Source organism: Ambystoma mexicanum, chromosome 5q (assembly GCF_040938575.1).
Source record: "Ambystoma mexicanum isolate Mex_15411 chromosome 5q, UKY_AmexF1_1, whole genome shotgun sequence".
NCBI classification, from domain to species: Eukaryota; Metazoa; Chordata; class Amphibia; order Caudata; family Ambystomatidae; genus Ambystoma; species Ambystoma mexicanum.
The window spans coordinates 435,648,506-435,666,040 of NC_090933.1; the positions used below are offsets into that span (position 1 = coordinate 435,648,506).

Sequence of the window (17,535 nt, forward strand, 5' to 3'; positions counted from 1 at the left end):
GATATACCATAGAGTAACATCAAACACTGTGCTTAATAGGGTCTTCCAGTGTTATTTCTAAGCAGTCTTGAGACTTAATGGCTTAATTAAAGGTGTAAATGAACTATTGCAGAGGTAGAAAATGCCTTTGCCAGGTGTACCTTCAGCCACCCCATTACGCATCAATGCGTGTCCTAGCATCCGTTCCTTGCATTGAAGTATAATTGAAATCCAGCAGTGGCAAAGCCAATAGTTTTGGTTTGTGTATAGGTATTAGAAAAGCCTTTGCAAGCGACTGGCATCAAATACGCAGGTACTCATTTTGCATTGGTTGCCATATTATGCTGGTAGACCCACTATGGTAGTGCCTCTACCATGCCTACACAAAAGCTAAATATGTTGGTTTTACCAGTGCTTGTCAAATATTTTTGGAAACCTAGCTTAATTTCCCTTGTTGACCCACAGAGTTTGTTCACCTGGTACTTTTTGGTAGGTGTCACATCACTAATCTATCATACAGAAAGCTCCCTTTTGGAAGAAGGGAGGGTCATATGCAGCTCCTACACCACCCACACATGAGCAAGTCCAGGTTCTCTTTTATTGCCCGAGACAGTCATGAGCCAAGTGAATAGACGGGATTGCCGACAGGCCCCGTGACTGTTCAGGTGTAGATGTGCAGCTGAAGATAACTGGACATTTATTATGTGCTTGGTTGGATGAATATTGATGGATTTTGGGTGTTGGGTGTTCAATATTTAGGACTAGTTTTGAAAGCTAAGTCGGAGCAGGGTTGGCCAAAGGTGACCTGCCACTGTCCGCGAACAGTACTCCATGTTCAGTGTCTGGGCTTCACTGCAGGGCATCGATCTCAGTCAGAAGAGAAAACACTATTGGTGAACTTCTTCACCACATTACTCTTGTGATGTACATGTAGTCAGTCACTTTGCCTCAGGACACTGAGCCAAGCACTGCATGCTGGACCTATTTCAGAAAGATTTCATTAGGATTTGGGGGAATTAGTTTAAAGTTAATTTAATAATTTTTCTCTTGGTGTATATTTTTTCAGATGTTAGCTTCTGTAGTGTCTTCGAAGTCGAAGTCATCAGTTTTAAATTATTTTGTGTTAATTCCCGTAAAACGTGCAGGAAATTAAACGTGTGGGGCATCACTTTGCATACTTCTAGAATTGTGTAGAACTGATGCTACTGTCCTATGCAACAAACTTCGTCATCATAGCTGATCGCTTCACATGAATCCACTGACTATAGTTTCTCTGTGACGGACGCTTTTAAATAAAATAGTAAAACCCAGGTGCTGTGTGGTTCGAGGCAATACACTTTAATATCTCCCCAACTCCAAAACAGAACATACACCCGCCACTCATTACATAACCAACTGAACACAAACCCCAACACTAGACAATGAAACTACAGACACTCTACCATCAATCCAGAACACCCGACCCACACCGGAAACCACTGCATAAAATCACCCACAAACATACAATTGCCTATCTACCAAAGGCAGGATGGTGGAAATTGTGAGCACTTCCTTTGGTACGCTACAGAAGATCTTGCTACTTCTAGGTTACCCATACAGTCTAGCGCTGCGCTCCTAAACTGCCATTGGGCTATACCCAACACCACGCAAAATTTTGTAGGTAGGCAATGTGTTGAGCTCAATGTATTAGGGGATGTATGGAATTTGGATGTGCTCGGGGTGGTCGACCTATCGAGTTTGGATGTATTTGGTGGTGGACAATGTTTTGGGCATGGATATGATTCGGGGGTAGCCAATGTGTTGCACCTGGACGTAATTCAGGGATGGCCGGCATGCTGAGTTTGGGTGTACCACAAGGGTGGCCAAAGTACCGAACGTGGATGCTCTTGATAGTAGCAACTATACTGAACTTAGATGAACATGATACTGAGCACAAACCCACTAACAATTCCCAAATGTTCTGCTACTCACCCTAAAACACAGAACAATATACAACAAACCTCTACCGCAACACAACATGAAAACATCAAACTACACACACACCACCAATCAAGAAACATAGCCAGCACACAAACCACACAGACACCAACCACCACCAAATACCACAAACCAGCACACATCGACTGTTTTTCCGAACTAAAGCTGCCAACAGCACATCAAAGCACTTGAGCTTTTCCCCCCAATTCCACTATAAACCCCACCAGCCCTCCTTCCGTTTCAAATCCACCAAGAGACCACCTAAGTGGCAGCAGTGTGCGGTACAAGACCAAATAACATAACCTAAACAAAAAACATGAATGGGTGGAGTATTCCATTAAAGCCACAAGCATTAGTTTAAGCTCATTGTCAATAATGGCATACAATACTAATACTGAAACTCCCTGGCCATGTCGAAGCTTCACCTAGGGTGTCTAGCTTTTCAGATTTTGTAAACAATGTTAATCTCTGCATTTCCAGAAAAACGCCTGTGTAATCCCCATCACCTGTAAACTCACATTTACCAACTCCTAAAGATTTCAACAATTACTCAAATGCATTCTGCACCGGGGTGTGGTGGTCTCCATGGAAGATGGGAAATGTCTGCATGCTTTAGTGCAGGGCATAGAACATTCTATTTTTCCAGGGTGGATCCTTCGGATTAAGTGCATTTTAGAAGTCCATACATTTCAGGCTATATACATTCAACCATGCCTCATCATTTATTGGTCATGAATTGTATTTCTATCTGAGAATTTTAGTGATGCATTAAAATATTTTGTTTTACAGTGGGGTTGGTTGATGGACTTGATTTATGTACATTGTCTTATATATTTGTACACATGTATTTGACCAATGAAAAAGTAAATTTGACGCATGTACATTTAGTTTGTCAAGCTAGGGAGCAGAATTGTAGCTCACGTGAAACTGTGCCTCACATTATCCATAGCCTCCCCCTCCTTTGGAAGTGAATGTAAACGGTTATGGTGGTGACTCATAGGGTATTACAATGAAGACAGTTGCTAAGAATGACTATTTAGGCCATACCTTCTCTAATTCAATGAGATGGGTTGAACATGTGAATGAGCAAGCCATAAAGATGAAAAACTCAGCATGGTTCCTTCCTCTTGCAAGATCAACAGGCAATCATCTCATCAAAGCCATTTTAACGGCATACAGAGATCAAACGGTAGGAGCAGTTCTGTATGGAGCCATGCCAAAAATGATCCGTTAGTCAGGGGGGAAAATTTCTTTGAGAAAATTATGGCGATAGGGTTTTTGGTGGTTGATATAGCCCTGAAACATTTTCTTTGCTGCTCCTTTTGTACACATTCTGCAACATGTCTCTTGAGGATCTTGAGAGATTTGTTGAAAAGTGATATTGGTAACAGGGTCGAGTGGTTAAGCTAAGTGAAGTTCAAGTAGGACAATTGGGTATGGGATCTTGGCTTTCAAACCCAGAGACAATTGATTTTCAGTACAAAGTTCTCCTTAAAGCCGGATATAAAGAATGTTCGGACTCACAAAGTGTCAATATTCAGGGTGAAGCCCTCGACTAGGTTTTCTCTAATTGTGCAATAGGTCTGGCCCTGAGCCCTAATTGTTTTGGTTCAAGAATGTATATGCACTCTTACTCAAATTCAGTAATACGCTCCCTTTAAAAGCCGTAACAGGCAAGTAGATTAGCAAACGAAACAGTAAGAGTGAGCTGTTCTTGTAATCCCAATAGAAGTCAGGGTGTTTTGCATTTCATGCCGCTCTACTCTACCTTGAGACAGACGATGTTTGTCCCGGTTTTTAGATGTTATTTTAACCAAAACAGGGCCGCATTAGTGTTCCACCATCTTCTAAAATATGATCTGGTTTGACATGTTGTTGAGAGATACTTTCTTTCAAAATATGGGTTCAACTAGTGGCTCCGTAAGGTATGGAGTAACAGGGCTGGTAGTTTCTTGTAGATATAAACCAGGGGGTTTATGATTGTTGTTGAACTTGTGTTTCATTTTATTTAACCCTATTTCTATTTCATCATTCCATTAATTTTATGATTGTTTTATGTTTTCTGCTCATTGAGTCATGCAGCGAGACCTTTTATGGAAGAATACTTTTCTTACCGAAATAAAGTAAATTGAACCAAATTGCATTAACCCATCATGCAACACATTATAAAGCAACTGAAATCCAAAGTAATTTCATCTATTTTACAAACACGGTCTCATACACACCACTGACGCAGCAGACCATAATGGAATGGTTAAGACCTGGACTGATGTAAAGTCCTGCAGAAGGGTCTTCTAAGGCTCCTCTACCAAATGTGGAAATGTTACTTCTGGCCTCAAAGCGGTGGCTGGCATGTACAAATCACACCCATTTACTTAGTGTCATGGTTATATTTGCTGCCACATTCTGAACTTGAAGGGTTGGACACTCTGTACAGGTTTCCACTGCAGAATATGAAATGACAAGATATTAAATGATAGGACGTGCTGCTTCTTTTGCTCTAAACGAGGTTGGGTCTATAATCGGATCATTCTAGGCAGCTGTTTAGAGCATCACCAGCAGCAGAGAGCCGGGGTGGGGGTTAGAGGGCATTATGATTTTATAAACATCAAATCTGCCTCCAATGGAATGGCGGGGGCACCAAAATGGCACTTTGAATAGGGTGGAAATAATCCTTGCACTGACCCTGGATCTGAACAAGCAGCTTTAATAACTCCAGATTCAATTTGCTTGGATTAGCTCTACAATTTCAATCAGTCCCAGCCAGCAAAGTCAATGGTGAGGGTTTATGGGAATTGTAGGCTATCTATACTGGACGGTGGCTGGCCGACTATGCCTGCTCTAGGTAATGTATTCTAAAAGATATTGTGAAATGGTTTATCCAGGCATTCTTATTGTTTATCCTCAACAGACAACAACCAATGCTTTCGGACAACGGCCTGTAGGTATTATGGTCTCATACTGTTACTTAGTATTCAGTTGTGGTATATTACCGAGAACCGATGAGCACTGTGCGCTTATCAGGAATTTCACAAAAGTAGGGACTTACAAAGACAAGATAGGATTCAATGAGTCATTTTAGCAAGCACTTTTATCAGGGCTGCAGTGTACAGCAGAAGAAATGCCATGTTTGCTGCAATCTCTCCACACAGGCTTCAGTTATGAAGATGCCACATATAATATTTTATTAGCTCAAACTAGAGAATGAACAAATAGACATCAAGTCAACCACACGCGTACATAATGGTAAATTGAATTTATTTCCTCTTGGAAAACAATTCCAGTAATCTCCAGGTTCAGACCGCAGAGTAAACATTTATAACAGTAACATACAGGAGAGTTCAACTGATTCAAGAATTTGGCGCTTGTGAAATCATTTAAGAAAAGTTTGAACACCCAAAGCTTCAAATGTGTTGTTTTTTCAGAAGAGAAATAAAATGTTTTGGGATAATCTACATAACAACTATTGCATATATGGTAATGCTATCCATCACATCGCAAGGCTTAAAATATATGTATATGGGCCTTATCAAGTGTGAAATTCTGCTCTGCTGAGAATTTCTTATTGTTCATGGATTGTATGCAATGATAAAAAAAAATTAAAAATCTTGGATTCAACCATGGGTATACCAAAAGACAGAGTCTAGACTGAAGAAGAAATTAAGATGGAATGCAAAGCACAGCTGCAATTTAATTAGCTATTTCTTTACACTCCTCGAGAAAATAACACTTTATTTAAGCCTTTTTCCCTCACGTTTTGAACTTGATAGAATAAGGCCCAAGTCCGCCGTCTTTAGAAGACCTTTTTTCAGTATTGGACAACATAATACATGTGCAACACTTTATATACAGGAATCTATCCGGTGCTCAAACGCCCAAACACAGGGACATCCAACAGTTCTGATAATACAAGGTTTATGGTACAATACAATGTTTCTGAATAATATACATAAACAGCAAAATTTCCGTGCAAAGAGTTTGTACATGTTCCCTTTTCTTGTGCCGCAGTGGATTCATCCGGTGGGGCCTTGCACTAGCTGCTGTGTTGAGACATTGTGTGATTCTGTAATTACAAAACGAAGAATAAAAAAAAAACTTTTAGTACTGACTATAGTAACAAACATTCACAGAGAATTACAAGCATTGCATTCAAGCTGCAGCAAACGTTTTTTTGAGAAGAAGGCAATTATTCCAAAACTCAGCAGATTTTTTGTAGCTCTTTTACCATGCCATATACAGGGTTGTCCAACTCCAGGCCCGAAGAACGTGATCCGGACGGGTTTTCAGGATGTCCCTCATTAATATTCATGAGGAAAAATTGTGCTGTTTAGAATCATTGTATGCAAATTCATTTCATGAATATTAATCAGGGGTATGCTTAAAACCCGACATGGATCTGGCCCTCGAGTTGTACAATCCTGCATACAACAAATAGTACAGATAGAGCAATCAAAAGGGGATACTTTTCAGTGTTACACCAATAGTCACAAAGCACTGATTACCAGTTCAGAATGGTATATAGGTGGCGGGTGTGGGTGGGTTGGTAGAAATGTGCCATGGTTGTGAGGTTGCTGTTGCTTTAAAGGATGTTATTCATGCTTTCTTCTGTTGGGTTTTGTGACAAAAGCAGCAGTTAAAGGGATCGCTGTCAGCATCCAGCGATGCTTCCAGAATGACACTCAATGTTTTCACTTTATCCAGAACAGGAAAGGAGGAATTCTCAATAGTGAAGCTCGAGTAGTTGGGAGAAAGTTTGGTCCTAGATTGGGAAGACCCAAATATCAAAAGCTCAGTTTTAGAGCTGTTTAGGCACCCAATGAGACGACATCCAATGTTTGATAGTATGGTAAATAAGACTCCGATTGTCAGCGTCTGTCTTGTATGTGCCATCCAACTCGAGCAACAATTATGCGTCATCGGCGTAGTTCGTGACCAGCACACACATAATGCCCGAGTGGCTTAATGTAGATGTTGAACAATGCCGGCGACAGACATGCACTCTGGGGGATTCCATATATTATGGGGGCCGAACCAGATTATAGTGTCACCCCAGTGTACAGATGACCTCATGCTACTTAAAAATGACTGGACCCAATTAATCACATTTTCAGAACAATTCCATACTGTAACAAGGGTAGCCAATAGGTGGTTGTAGTCAAGAAGGTCAAAAGCCGCTGAAAGGTCGAGCAAGATCAATAATCCCGATTTCCCTCAGTCCAAAATGTTCAACATGTTGGATTTTAAGTCCAACAAGGTGCTCTCAGTGTCGTAATGCGGGTGAAAGCCAGCCTGCCTAGGATGTAGGATGCAAGCATTAGCCAAATATCCTTGAAATTATTGAGTAGCTATCTTAACAATCACTTCAAGTATAAAGTGTGAAATGGTCCGAGGTTAGCTGTATCTCTTGGGTCAAGGTCTGGTTTCTTTCATTAATGGAGTCACTAGGACTTCCTTGATGGCCTCAGGTATGCTATTGTATGCAAAGGATGAATTAATGAAACCTGTGAAAAAGGGAGAACATATTTTGATGTTTCCTAAAAGCAGTTTAGAAGGGATTACATCTCCAAAGCAAGAGGTGGGACACAGTTTTCTCAAGACACTTTCCATTTCTGTCACTGTTATAGGATGGAATGTAAATTCTGTGTGACGAAATGTGTGAGTTACTTTCTGTGAGCTATAGCTCAAGTTAGCAAACAAAACGACTGTATTCATTGATGAATTAGCTATCAAGTCTTCCTTGATTTTTTCACGTGCAGTAAGGGTCTTGTTGGAGAAAGCCTGTTGTGTCCTTATTGCGAGAAACCTGAAGGTATCTCACTCTCTGGTCCCCGGATATCCGCCATCCTGGTTGCCAGGATACGGCCATCGCTATTGGATCCAGTTCCTAGGGGTGGACCAGTGGGGGAGGATCACCTGGGCGAGGGGTCTCCGGGAAGTGGAAGAAGGACAGAGTGTTGAGACGCGGTATCCCCTTTCCTGTATTATCTTTTCCCCATCCTACGCTGTAGGATATTTAGAAGCTCTACCCTCAGCCCCCTTTCCCACACAAACACTTTCTTACACTGTAACAGACAACAGACTAACACCAGAGCCGTTTACCCGACCAGGCAATTGACAATAACCACATACTGGTACACAGGGTCCTCCCGCATTGATATTGCGGGCGGAGAGGCAAGCTGGCTACGGTGGCACTATCCTTGACTCCAGAGATCAGAGAAGCCAACAGGTTCAGCACAGCTGAGTCGGAGGAAACAGGGTAATGTGGTGGAGGGCGGATATTTTGGCTAATATTTTGTCTTGTAACATTGTGATTTTGTTGCATAGGGCTTTTTGAATGTTAGTGCACCAGGCTTTGTCTTTGGTACAAGAGTCTATGGGTGCAATTGGGGATTCTAATTCTCTTAGAATGGAGAAGATTTCCCTGGTATTCGAGTTTGCTTTATTAATTATGTCATTAAAGGTCTCTTTTTTGCCTGAATGATTTGTTTTTTGTAGCTGTTAGTAAGGGCAGTGAGAAGGTTTTTGTTGTGGGGAGAAGGGTTTTTTCTCCAGCAGGCTTCTGCATGTCGTTTCTCTTTGCGTAGGGCTTTTAGCATGGGAGTGAATCAGGTGTTCAGATGGGCAATAGGTTTAGATTTAGTGAGTTTCAGCGGCGCAATGGCGTCAATCGCCAAGTTGATGGCATTATTGTACAGGTCGACTAGATCGTAGGGGTTAGAGATCTGGCTAGAGTGATTAGTGATAGGTTGGATCAGGGGGAGAAGATTTGCGAGCGTTATTTTTTTTGCAGCGGGAGAGGGCAGGTGGAGCATGAGGTTTGGTAGATTTAGGTTGGGGAAGGTCTGAAATGGTCAATGAAATCAGATAGTGATCCGTCCATATGCAAGGTTCAATTGCTGTTATGAGGGGAAACGCAATTGATATCTGCGATCCAATCCAATGTGCGGCCTTTAGAGTGCGTAGGGCCGTTATTCCGAATAGTGAAGCCTGCTTCCCAATAGTGTTAGCTATGGTGGAGGCATTGGAGTCTTTTAGGTCCTTGTAGCCTAAGTTAAAATCGCCTAATAGGATGTTTTGTGTACCCGGTTTGGCATTAGTATTTAATAGGGTGGTTAAGTCTTCTTCAAAGGTGCCTAGTGGACCAGGGGGTCTGTAGATAAGGTGTATTGTGATAGTACATGAGGCAGAGATTTCTAATTTTAGGGAGAGTAGTTCAGCTGACGGCATAGTGAGGCTGTCTATTTCCTTGATGGTGAGGTTGGCTCTGCAGATAAGAGCTATGCCTCCTCCTTTGAATGTTTCCCTTCCTTTTCTGAAGATGGTAATGTTTGGGGGTATGGCTATCAGAAGGGCAGGGCCAGCGGCTTTATGTAGCCATGTTTCGGTAACTGCTAGGAAGTCGAGTTGGTTACACGTGATGATGTCAGCAATTTCCGAGGCGTGGGCTATTAGATATCTAGCGTTGATGAGACCTCCCTTGAGGTTTTGTGTTATTTCGGTGTCATTGCTAGTGTGGACCTTGTTAGGCAAAGTTTCAGAAGATTTGGTGCAAGGGGTTTGATTGCAGCTAGGTTTCCTTTTGTGCATGTTGCGCCTGGTGTGTTTGAGCTCCTTCTTAGTGTGGCTAAGAGGTGGGTGTGCACTTGGTGGATTGGGAAGTCTAGTGCCTAGTCTAAGGTTCCTTAGTCCGGTAGGAGAGGCCTGAATCTGTTGGGTCTGGGCAAAGGGCGCAGGCTGTTTGGGTAGTCTAGTGCCTAGTCTAGAGTTCCTTAGTCCGGAAATACAAGCCTGATTCAGTTGGGTCTGGGACAAGGGAGCAAGCTGTTTGGGTAGTCTAGTACCTAGTCTAGAGTTCCTTTTCCAGTGGGACAAGCCTGATTCAGTTGGGTCAGGGTCAAGGGAGCAGGCTGTTTAGGTGGTGACTGTGTGTACATCTTTCTGGTTGGTTCCCTTCCTGTCTTATGTCTTACATTTTTGCCGATGTCAAAACGTGAGGTGTTCCACAAGCTGTATTTGGAGGCATTGAGATAAGTGGAAAATCAGAGACAATATATACAAAAAATCTTGACTGCCATATTCCTTTCAATTTAAGTATCAGTAAATAACATTCTCAGTAAGTTACAGAATATTTGTTTATCCATACTGAGTCTGCCCAGGCACAAACATTAAGTGTGTATATATAGAGCTTAAATGACCACCAACATCAAATTACCATGGATTAAATTAGCATATCTAAACTCATGTTATTTCATTCACATTCATAAGCATACATAAGACCTGTCTCATTGCTGATCCACACACATCACCAACCAGAGTTAAAACGAAGCAACACAAACATTGACCAATCAGAGCAGCATCCAAGTCAGAATTTTGTATAGAATCAGTTGGGAACCTAAATATACGCACAAATACTCATACACAGAGCCTGCAATCAACAGGATATAATTCTTAATACAGTTCTTCATGTAGTGCAATCTATTACCAAGTAACTTTTAAACATGCAAATACGGCAGAGCAAAGTTGTCATATTTTAGCTGGCAGTAAATGCTGATTCTTCTTTTGTTGACATAGCTTGGTTGAAAAAGAACGGCCTACTCTAGTTTCGGCTGAACTGGCTGAATCTACTTGGATGAGCCCAGCCTTCTTCAGGGCCAAAGAAGCTGCTAGTATGGTGGGTGAGCTACCTGTGAAAAAGCAGAGGTTGTCAAAACCGAGGAATAAACCTCATGCTGTCAATAGTGGACTGGATACTAGCAGGGGGCCAGTTAGTGCCAAGAGACTTCCTGTATATCACAAGGCAAGTCAGACAGTGCTTCCCGGCCATCATATACAACTGCTAGTGCATTTTCCTTGGTTCATACTGGTCCACAGTGCTGGTGTCGGTAACCCTGTTGTACAGGTGCCACGGCTTGTGGGTTAATAGAGACCGCTGTCCAGCCATAGGTATCTGTAGCCCACCGGTGGCCTGCTTGCTACCATGGTAGTGTCGATGATCAAAACAGGAAACTCGTTGTGCAGCACGCATCCGTCTCTGTTCCCTGTCATACCATCGCACTTACATTTTTGCCAGACCCATTTGATATGTCGAGATTTCTTTGAGAACTTCTAAGTCATGAATGAACCAGATGTTATGGCAAGCACCATCTCTAATGGTTTTTTTCCTTAAAGGGGGATACAATATCCAACATGTTAGTTAGGATAGTTCTATATGATGAGGCAAGAGCACATGGGTAATCGGAAACCCCAGTGGATTCCCTATTTTTGTCAATGCATGACGAGAAATCACATGGTTTGATTTCTTTGGTAGTTCCTACTAAACATCCTTTTAGTAGTGTTCAATTCCTAATCCAATTTACCTAGGAGCCGGACAGAAAATTCCACAAGTTAATGGCCTGACCAAATACATGGTCTAGTGTTGGTAATCCTAATGTTAAGGTTGTGAAAAACAACCCAACCCAGTGCATTGCATTTAATCTGAGTCGCTTCATTATTGTGAACAGTGAAATAAATATTATTTAAAATTTAGTTGTAACAGTAGTGCTTCCCTATCTGTAGTGTCACCTCGCCATCCGATTAAGTCACCCAAAAATACAGTTGAATAATTTGGTTTGTTTAATGGTCCCAATATCTGAATAATGTCCTCCAAATGTTCCATGAAATGTTATTCCAATTCCAACTTCATACTCCCTTAGAATAGAAAGTGTGCTCATTTAATTCATTCTCCAAGGCCAAAGAGTTTGTGCAGGTAAGGATTTGCAGAGGGTGACCACAGCTCAGATGACTATTCTTTAGTGTAAATATCTGAAATTACTTCTGTGTTCTCAGCATGACTGCCTACTTGGGTAATAGTATGAGTCCTACTCAGAGACCAATCAATAAGAGAGCAGATATGAATTTGCTTGCGTCAGTACGTAAATGCTATGGAATGCAGGGACAGGCAGTTTAGATTCCCCCGCTGCCCGCAAATGCACCCAATCCTCAAGCTTTAAAACAACGAAGATAAACCAAAGTGGTGCTCTCTTGCCATTGCCACTATGTGTGAAACGTTTGCATAATTTAGTTGGGTGAGGTGGAATACTTTCCTGTTTGCCAAAATGTAATTTCCCCGTATAAATTGAAATGTAATTTGAGTGTTTACCCAAAATTGCAAAATGACCAACCTATTAAAAAATATATATATATCAGAAGGCTTAGTTAAAAAAAAAAAATATATCTCTTCTATGGCGTTAACAGTAAATACTGTGCCAAACTGCTGAAACTATAAGCCCCCCCATTAAGAGTCTGGCGGTGCAAAAAAGGTGGCAGTAATTCTGTTACCAACAATTATTTTGGATGGGGGTTTGGGCGGTGGAATAGAATTACTGGCACGTTTTACTGCACCGTTGAATTTCGGAGTTTGACCTTGAAGTGGAGACCTTGAAGAATGCTGGAGGAAAATACTCCTCCTTAAGGCCAGAAATCAGCTGATTTACCACACAGAATTACTGCTTGCAGTAAATCCATCAAGAATCCCCATGGAATTCTGGGAAAAGCAAACATTGGGAGTCACAACACTGTGCAACCACTAATAGTCCGGGAGTAAGCCCACAGAACAGAGTGGTGGTAACGGTAAATTAATTTGCCAGTAAATCATTGAATTTATCACTGATTTATTGGTACTGGCAAACTAAAAATGGGCCATGTGACCAATCCAGGGAATGTGTCCCCTCTCCCAAAGGTGCATCCACCCACTTTTGGACTAGGGTTGTGACCATGCAAAGTTTAACACCCCCCTAAGGGACAGTGGCAAGGAATATGTGCTATTCTCCCTTGTCTCAGGGAGTTAACAGATTTATTGGTTATATGGATGTTAACTTGTACAATGACTTACAACTTCCTACAGTAATGGTTGGTATGGTTGTTGATCCTCTTCATGGAACGTCATCAACTTGAAACCGAGAATGGAAAATAAGCCTATCCCCTTGTTGCATGGAAGATAAAGACCCAATCAACATTGGACCTTGAAAAAGAAAAAAAAAAAAGAGGACCTCGCAGAGGTGGAGGAATCTCCTCCTGTAAGGTGTGGCAAGCAGAATCCAGAGCTTGTCAGCCGTGGCAGATCGGAGTGCGATCAAGCCACTGGAACACTGCAGAGAGACAGGCTGGAGAAGAATGGTACACGAGAACCCCAAGCAGTGGAGAACGCCTAAGCAGCGAACAAGTGTTGTAAGGAGAAACAGATGCCAGAACCCCGCCGTAACTAGTGGGAAGGGATCATCACCACCATAAGACGTGGAACACTGACAAAAGGTCGAAGAGAAAACCCACATCAGCGTACTGAAAGGCCAGCCTGGAGGGGAACTGTATACTGAAAGGTCAGCCCGGAGGGGACTGTATAGAGACCCAAGGTACACATTTGCTGCAGGGAATCATGAGGACGGTGGAAAGGCCCAGGCACACTCCAAGTTGGGGGGGGGGGATTGGTAACCCATAAGTGGGGAGAGAGACAGAGATCCCAGTGTGGGGAAAAAAACAAGAAACCCAAGAGTGGGAAGAGAGCAACAAAACCACAAGGTGAGTTGTGAGGCCTGAGAACCCAAGACGGGGTAGGAGAAACAAATCTACAAAGCAAGGTAATGGAGAGAGACTCAAGACACCAAGATGGGGTAAGTGAAGCGAAACCCCAAGGCGGAATGAAAGAAAGCAGATTCCAAGACGGGGTTAACGAAACCAAGCCGCAAGATGGGCTAAGAGACACCAAATCCCAAGGAAGGGTATGCGACCAGAGGCACCAGGGAACTGGTAAAACACAGGCAATAATTGACTGCAGAGATTATTGCGAAGTTACTTGGTGGGGAAAACCAAGAATACCACCTTGTGTGGACTTCGGAACTAGGCGGTTCCCAATGATAGAAGAAAACCAGAGAGTGAGAGATAGTGTTTGAACAAACCAGGGAGAAAGACATTTGTTCTTCTGGTTTGAACTGTGCCACTGGGCAAGGAGTCCCTTTCTTTTGATAAAGGAACACCTGTCTGGGGTTGGAAACCAGCCACCATTCTCTCCTTTTGGACATGGGCTCTTATTTTACTGCTATTAAAGTTATATATGTGTGTTCTTGTGTTCATAGTGGTAGGGGCAGAAATCCAGTTAGAATAGGCTTTCTGGACGGTGGACTTTACTTTGTAGGGCATCCTAATGACTCCCTTAGACCTCTTCTTTCTTTTCTTTAGTAGTAAGCACAATAACCTTAGGATTTGGGTGTATAATAACAAACCCTTTGACTCAAAATGCCACATTGCCCGTCCCCTGATTTTGACTTACTATATGTGCTATATTTTCATCTAAACAATAATTTCTACTAATATTTCCCATAAGGGAGCAGTCTTTTTAAAAATCTTTATTGCATAGATTTGCCCTTTTTCATTTCATTTCAAATTTTTATTGTGCTATGGTTTCATTCAGGAAACCTTTCACAAAACAACATTACACCAACACAACAATTCAATAAAATACACCACACAATACACATTAAAATCCATTAAAAGTTAATACTATATAATTAATCTTCCATTATTATTCCTCAAATAGTCATTTAAACTCATTACAGTTTTAACTAATTTCGAGATATCACCAAGAAGAATGAAAATCTCAGTTAAAAAAGCTGAGAGGGCAACAGAATACAATATGTGTAAAGTGCTCATTAATCTGTGCCATGAATTCTCAGAGAACACAGCAGTAACAGAGTAAACAAAACGACTAAAAAAGAAACATTCTCCTGATTAGAAGAGAGTCACTTTAAAATTAAGTGATACAAGGATTCAATCTTATTAGATTTGCACAGCCTACAAAAATGATTATTAAAATCTAAACCAATACGCCGGCCTAGAACTGCCAGGGCGAGATAAAAGTTTAATCTAAATCTTAGCAGCCTCCCCCAAGATGAACAAGACGGCGTCTTAGGTATATATGGCTTAGGAGAAAACCACGAGAGAGACACTTCCATATAGTGTACATTATCCCTAAACAGTGATTATTTTTTAAGGTGGTCTAAGGAGTCACTCCTATCTAGGAAACAAAATATTTTCTTAACAGAGTTCCATTTCAGAAATCTCAATCCCGGTTAGAAGATATTCACACACTAATGAAAACTCTATCAAGGCCTTATCTGATTTTGAATTTAAAGACTGCCCTAATTTAGAAATCTCAATGGTAGTACCGTTTCTACAGAGTTTGTGGTAAAGACTTCATTTGTTACATTTATAGAGGCACCACCAAGTTTGAAGGCCTAATTCCAACCGAACTGCTTCAATCTTAACATGCGCAAGGGGGTTGGGGGTGTCCGGACCATGGACCATATTTTACCCTCATAAATGACCAACCATTTCCCAATGGACAGAGAAAGTAATTTGAAACCATAAAGGACAGCTGGAGATACTTGCATCAAGAAGACGCTTCACCAAAAGCAAAAGCTTTTTGGGGCAAAAAGATAGCCCAAATAAATTAATCTTTCGGCTTGCAGATTTTTCTTTCCATTAATCAACCATGTAAAGTGGGATTATAGCACAAAATGCTGCATTTATCCGGATTAAAAGCTTGTTTTCACTTGACTAAACAGGGTGTCAAATCAAGCCTTCTCTTTAGTCCAAAAGGGGTAACATCCATCAGGATAAGGTCATCTGCGTAGGCTAACCAGCCCACATCCAGATACCCTATTCTTGGAGTAAAGAGGCTTGAGAAAATACAAGGGGCAGATCTAAATTAAATAAAATCGGCACCAAGACGCACGGCTGTCCAAGTCCAGTATCAACAGGAACCTCCCTTGATAAAAAACTGTGAGCTGAGTCTAAGTCTGAGCTTGTTATTATAGAGGAACAAAATAAGCATAGTTAAAAAAACCCTGAGGTGTTCCCAAACTACTTAGTTTACTCCACAGACAGCCTCTGTCCACTGTACAAAAAGTGGACGCAAGGTCGGCCAAATATATCGAGTACTGTTTGTTGAACTTGGCAGTCGACTGTAAAATAAATAATAAGAACAACTGTAGCAGTGCCCATGCCCCTTCTGAAACCATTTTGAAAAATGCTAAGCCTCTGCGTCTCCTCGGCCCATTGGATTAGATCTTTCAAAACAAAACTTGCTAGTATTGTTGTTGAAAGGAAAGAGTACACTGAGATCTTATGAAAGATGCAGGTTTTCTTTTGGGCTCTTTCCCAGCAAACCTGGTCTTGGTTCTGGCAGCAAAGGTCTATCAGCTTTTGTACAGGCTGTCCACAGTTTTAACTTAAACCTGTTGCAGATCGACCATAAACATTATTTCAACAGGTGATCCTTGGAGTCAAATCAATAACATTTATTTTGATTAGTTAAATCTAGTGTTTAACACATTTCCAAGTCCTAACAGGGAATGGACATAATTTCCATCGATTCTTATAAGAATTGTCAAATACATTTACTTATTTACCAATTTATTTCTGTGAGGTCCTGTGTCAGTGGATATGCTTCTTATTCATCCATAACACACCTTATTCCTCTTACAGTGCATAGAAGCACAGGGCATTTAGTGAAAAGGCACTTTAAGTTAATGTTACTCCCAACCCCACTCACACTAAAAAGGCCTTAATTTCAGAAGTGCTTTCCACACCGTTGAGCCTTCACCTCCAACATTATCAATGTGTTCCTGTACCTGCTGCAGCCATATATGAAAAGTGTCATTAGAAACCCGGAAGAAACCGAAACATTAAAGGTACATACTGTTGAAGAATGTTCCTATCGCTTTATTCATGACTGTCGTAAAATGTCACCCACCTAGCTCCCTAACACACATATCCATCCAGACACAGTCACTTCACAGTGAGCAACCACCCATTCCCTTAACACCCATACCTTCACCACCTTCTTTTACAAACCTATCTACTTGTTGAGAGTTATGTTTAGGAACCACAAAGACTTACATCTCCACTACAGAATAAACATGCCCCATTTCAGTTATGGTTCCCTAAGCCAGAAATATTTTACCTTTGAAGACGGACTCATTTGTATTCAATTGTTGAATGTGGAGACAGACCCTATCCACTCGGTGAAAATTGAAAACAGAAGGATTGCAATAAAATGCATATACTACTATACACCTGAAGTAGCATTATTTTTACACTACAAAAATATACGGCAACTGTGTGTGCCCCATATCAATCTGAAGTGTCTAACAATTCACCGTTATCGTCTTCGTCTAACGTTTTTGTATGTGGATAGACAATAGCGGGTACTGGTGTGTCGACTACATAGTCACGGGTATGGTTATAGTATTTCCTCCTCATACCAAAAGCAAGTGGTCCATCTTTCGGGGCTGATGGACAGGGGTGGACTAGGCCACAAAAGAGGCCCTGGAAATAATGTTTAAAGTGGCCCTATATTACACATTTTCAGCAAGTCCAACCCTTTTCCCATGAAATAATTTGGAAATAAAATGGGTTACAAAACAAAGGAGTCCCAGGGTGCAGAGGCCCACTGGGAAATCTCCAGAGTTCTCTATAGGCCAGTCCACCCCTGCATAGTGCAGAAAAGCTCTGATAAGATGCTTTTCAAGCGAAGATTCCTTTTTA

At 41.5% G+C, this 17,535-nt stretch overlaps 1 protein-coding gene across 4 annotated transcripts in view; it reads right to left on the reverse strand.

Annotated features, from left to right (window-relative positions):
- Positions 1-5,197: 5,197 nt before the first annotated feature.
- ZNF521 (zinc finger protein 521) overlaps positions 5,198-17,535 on the reverse strand; it is a 1,002,654-nt gene continuing 990,316 nt past the window's right edge. For all 4 annotated transcript variants that reach the window (XM_069620932.1, XM_069620931.1, XM_069620934.1 and 1 more), the window contains one exon: positions 5,198-6,019. In XM_069620932.1, the coding sequence (XP_069477033.1) occupies positions 5,990-6,019 (30 nt within the window). In that variant the 3' untranslated portion in view covers positions 5,198-5,989. The remainder of the gene's footprint in view (positions 6,020-17,535) is intronic.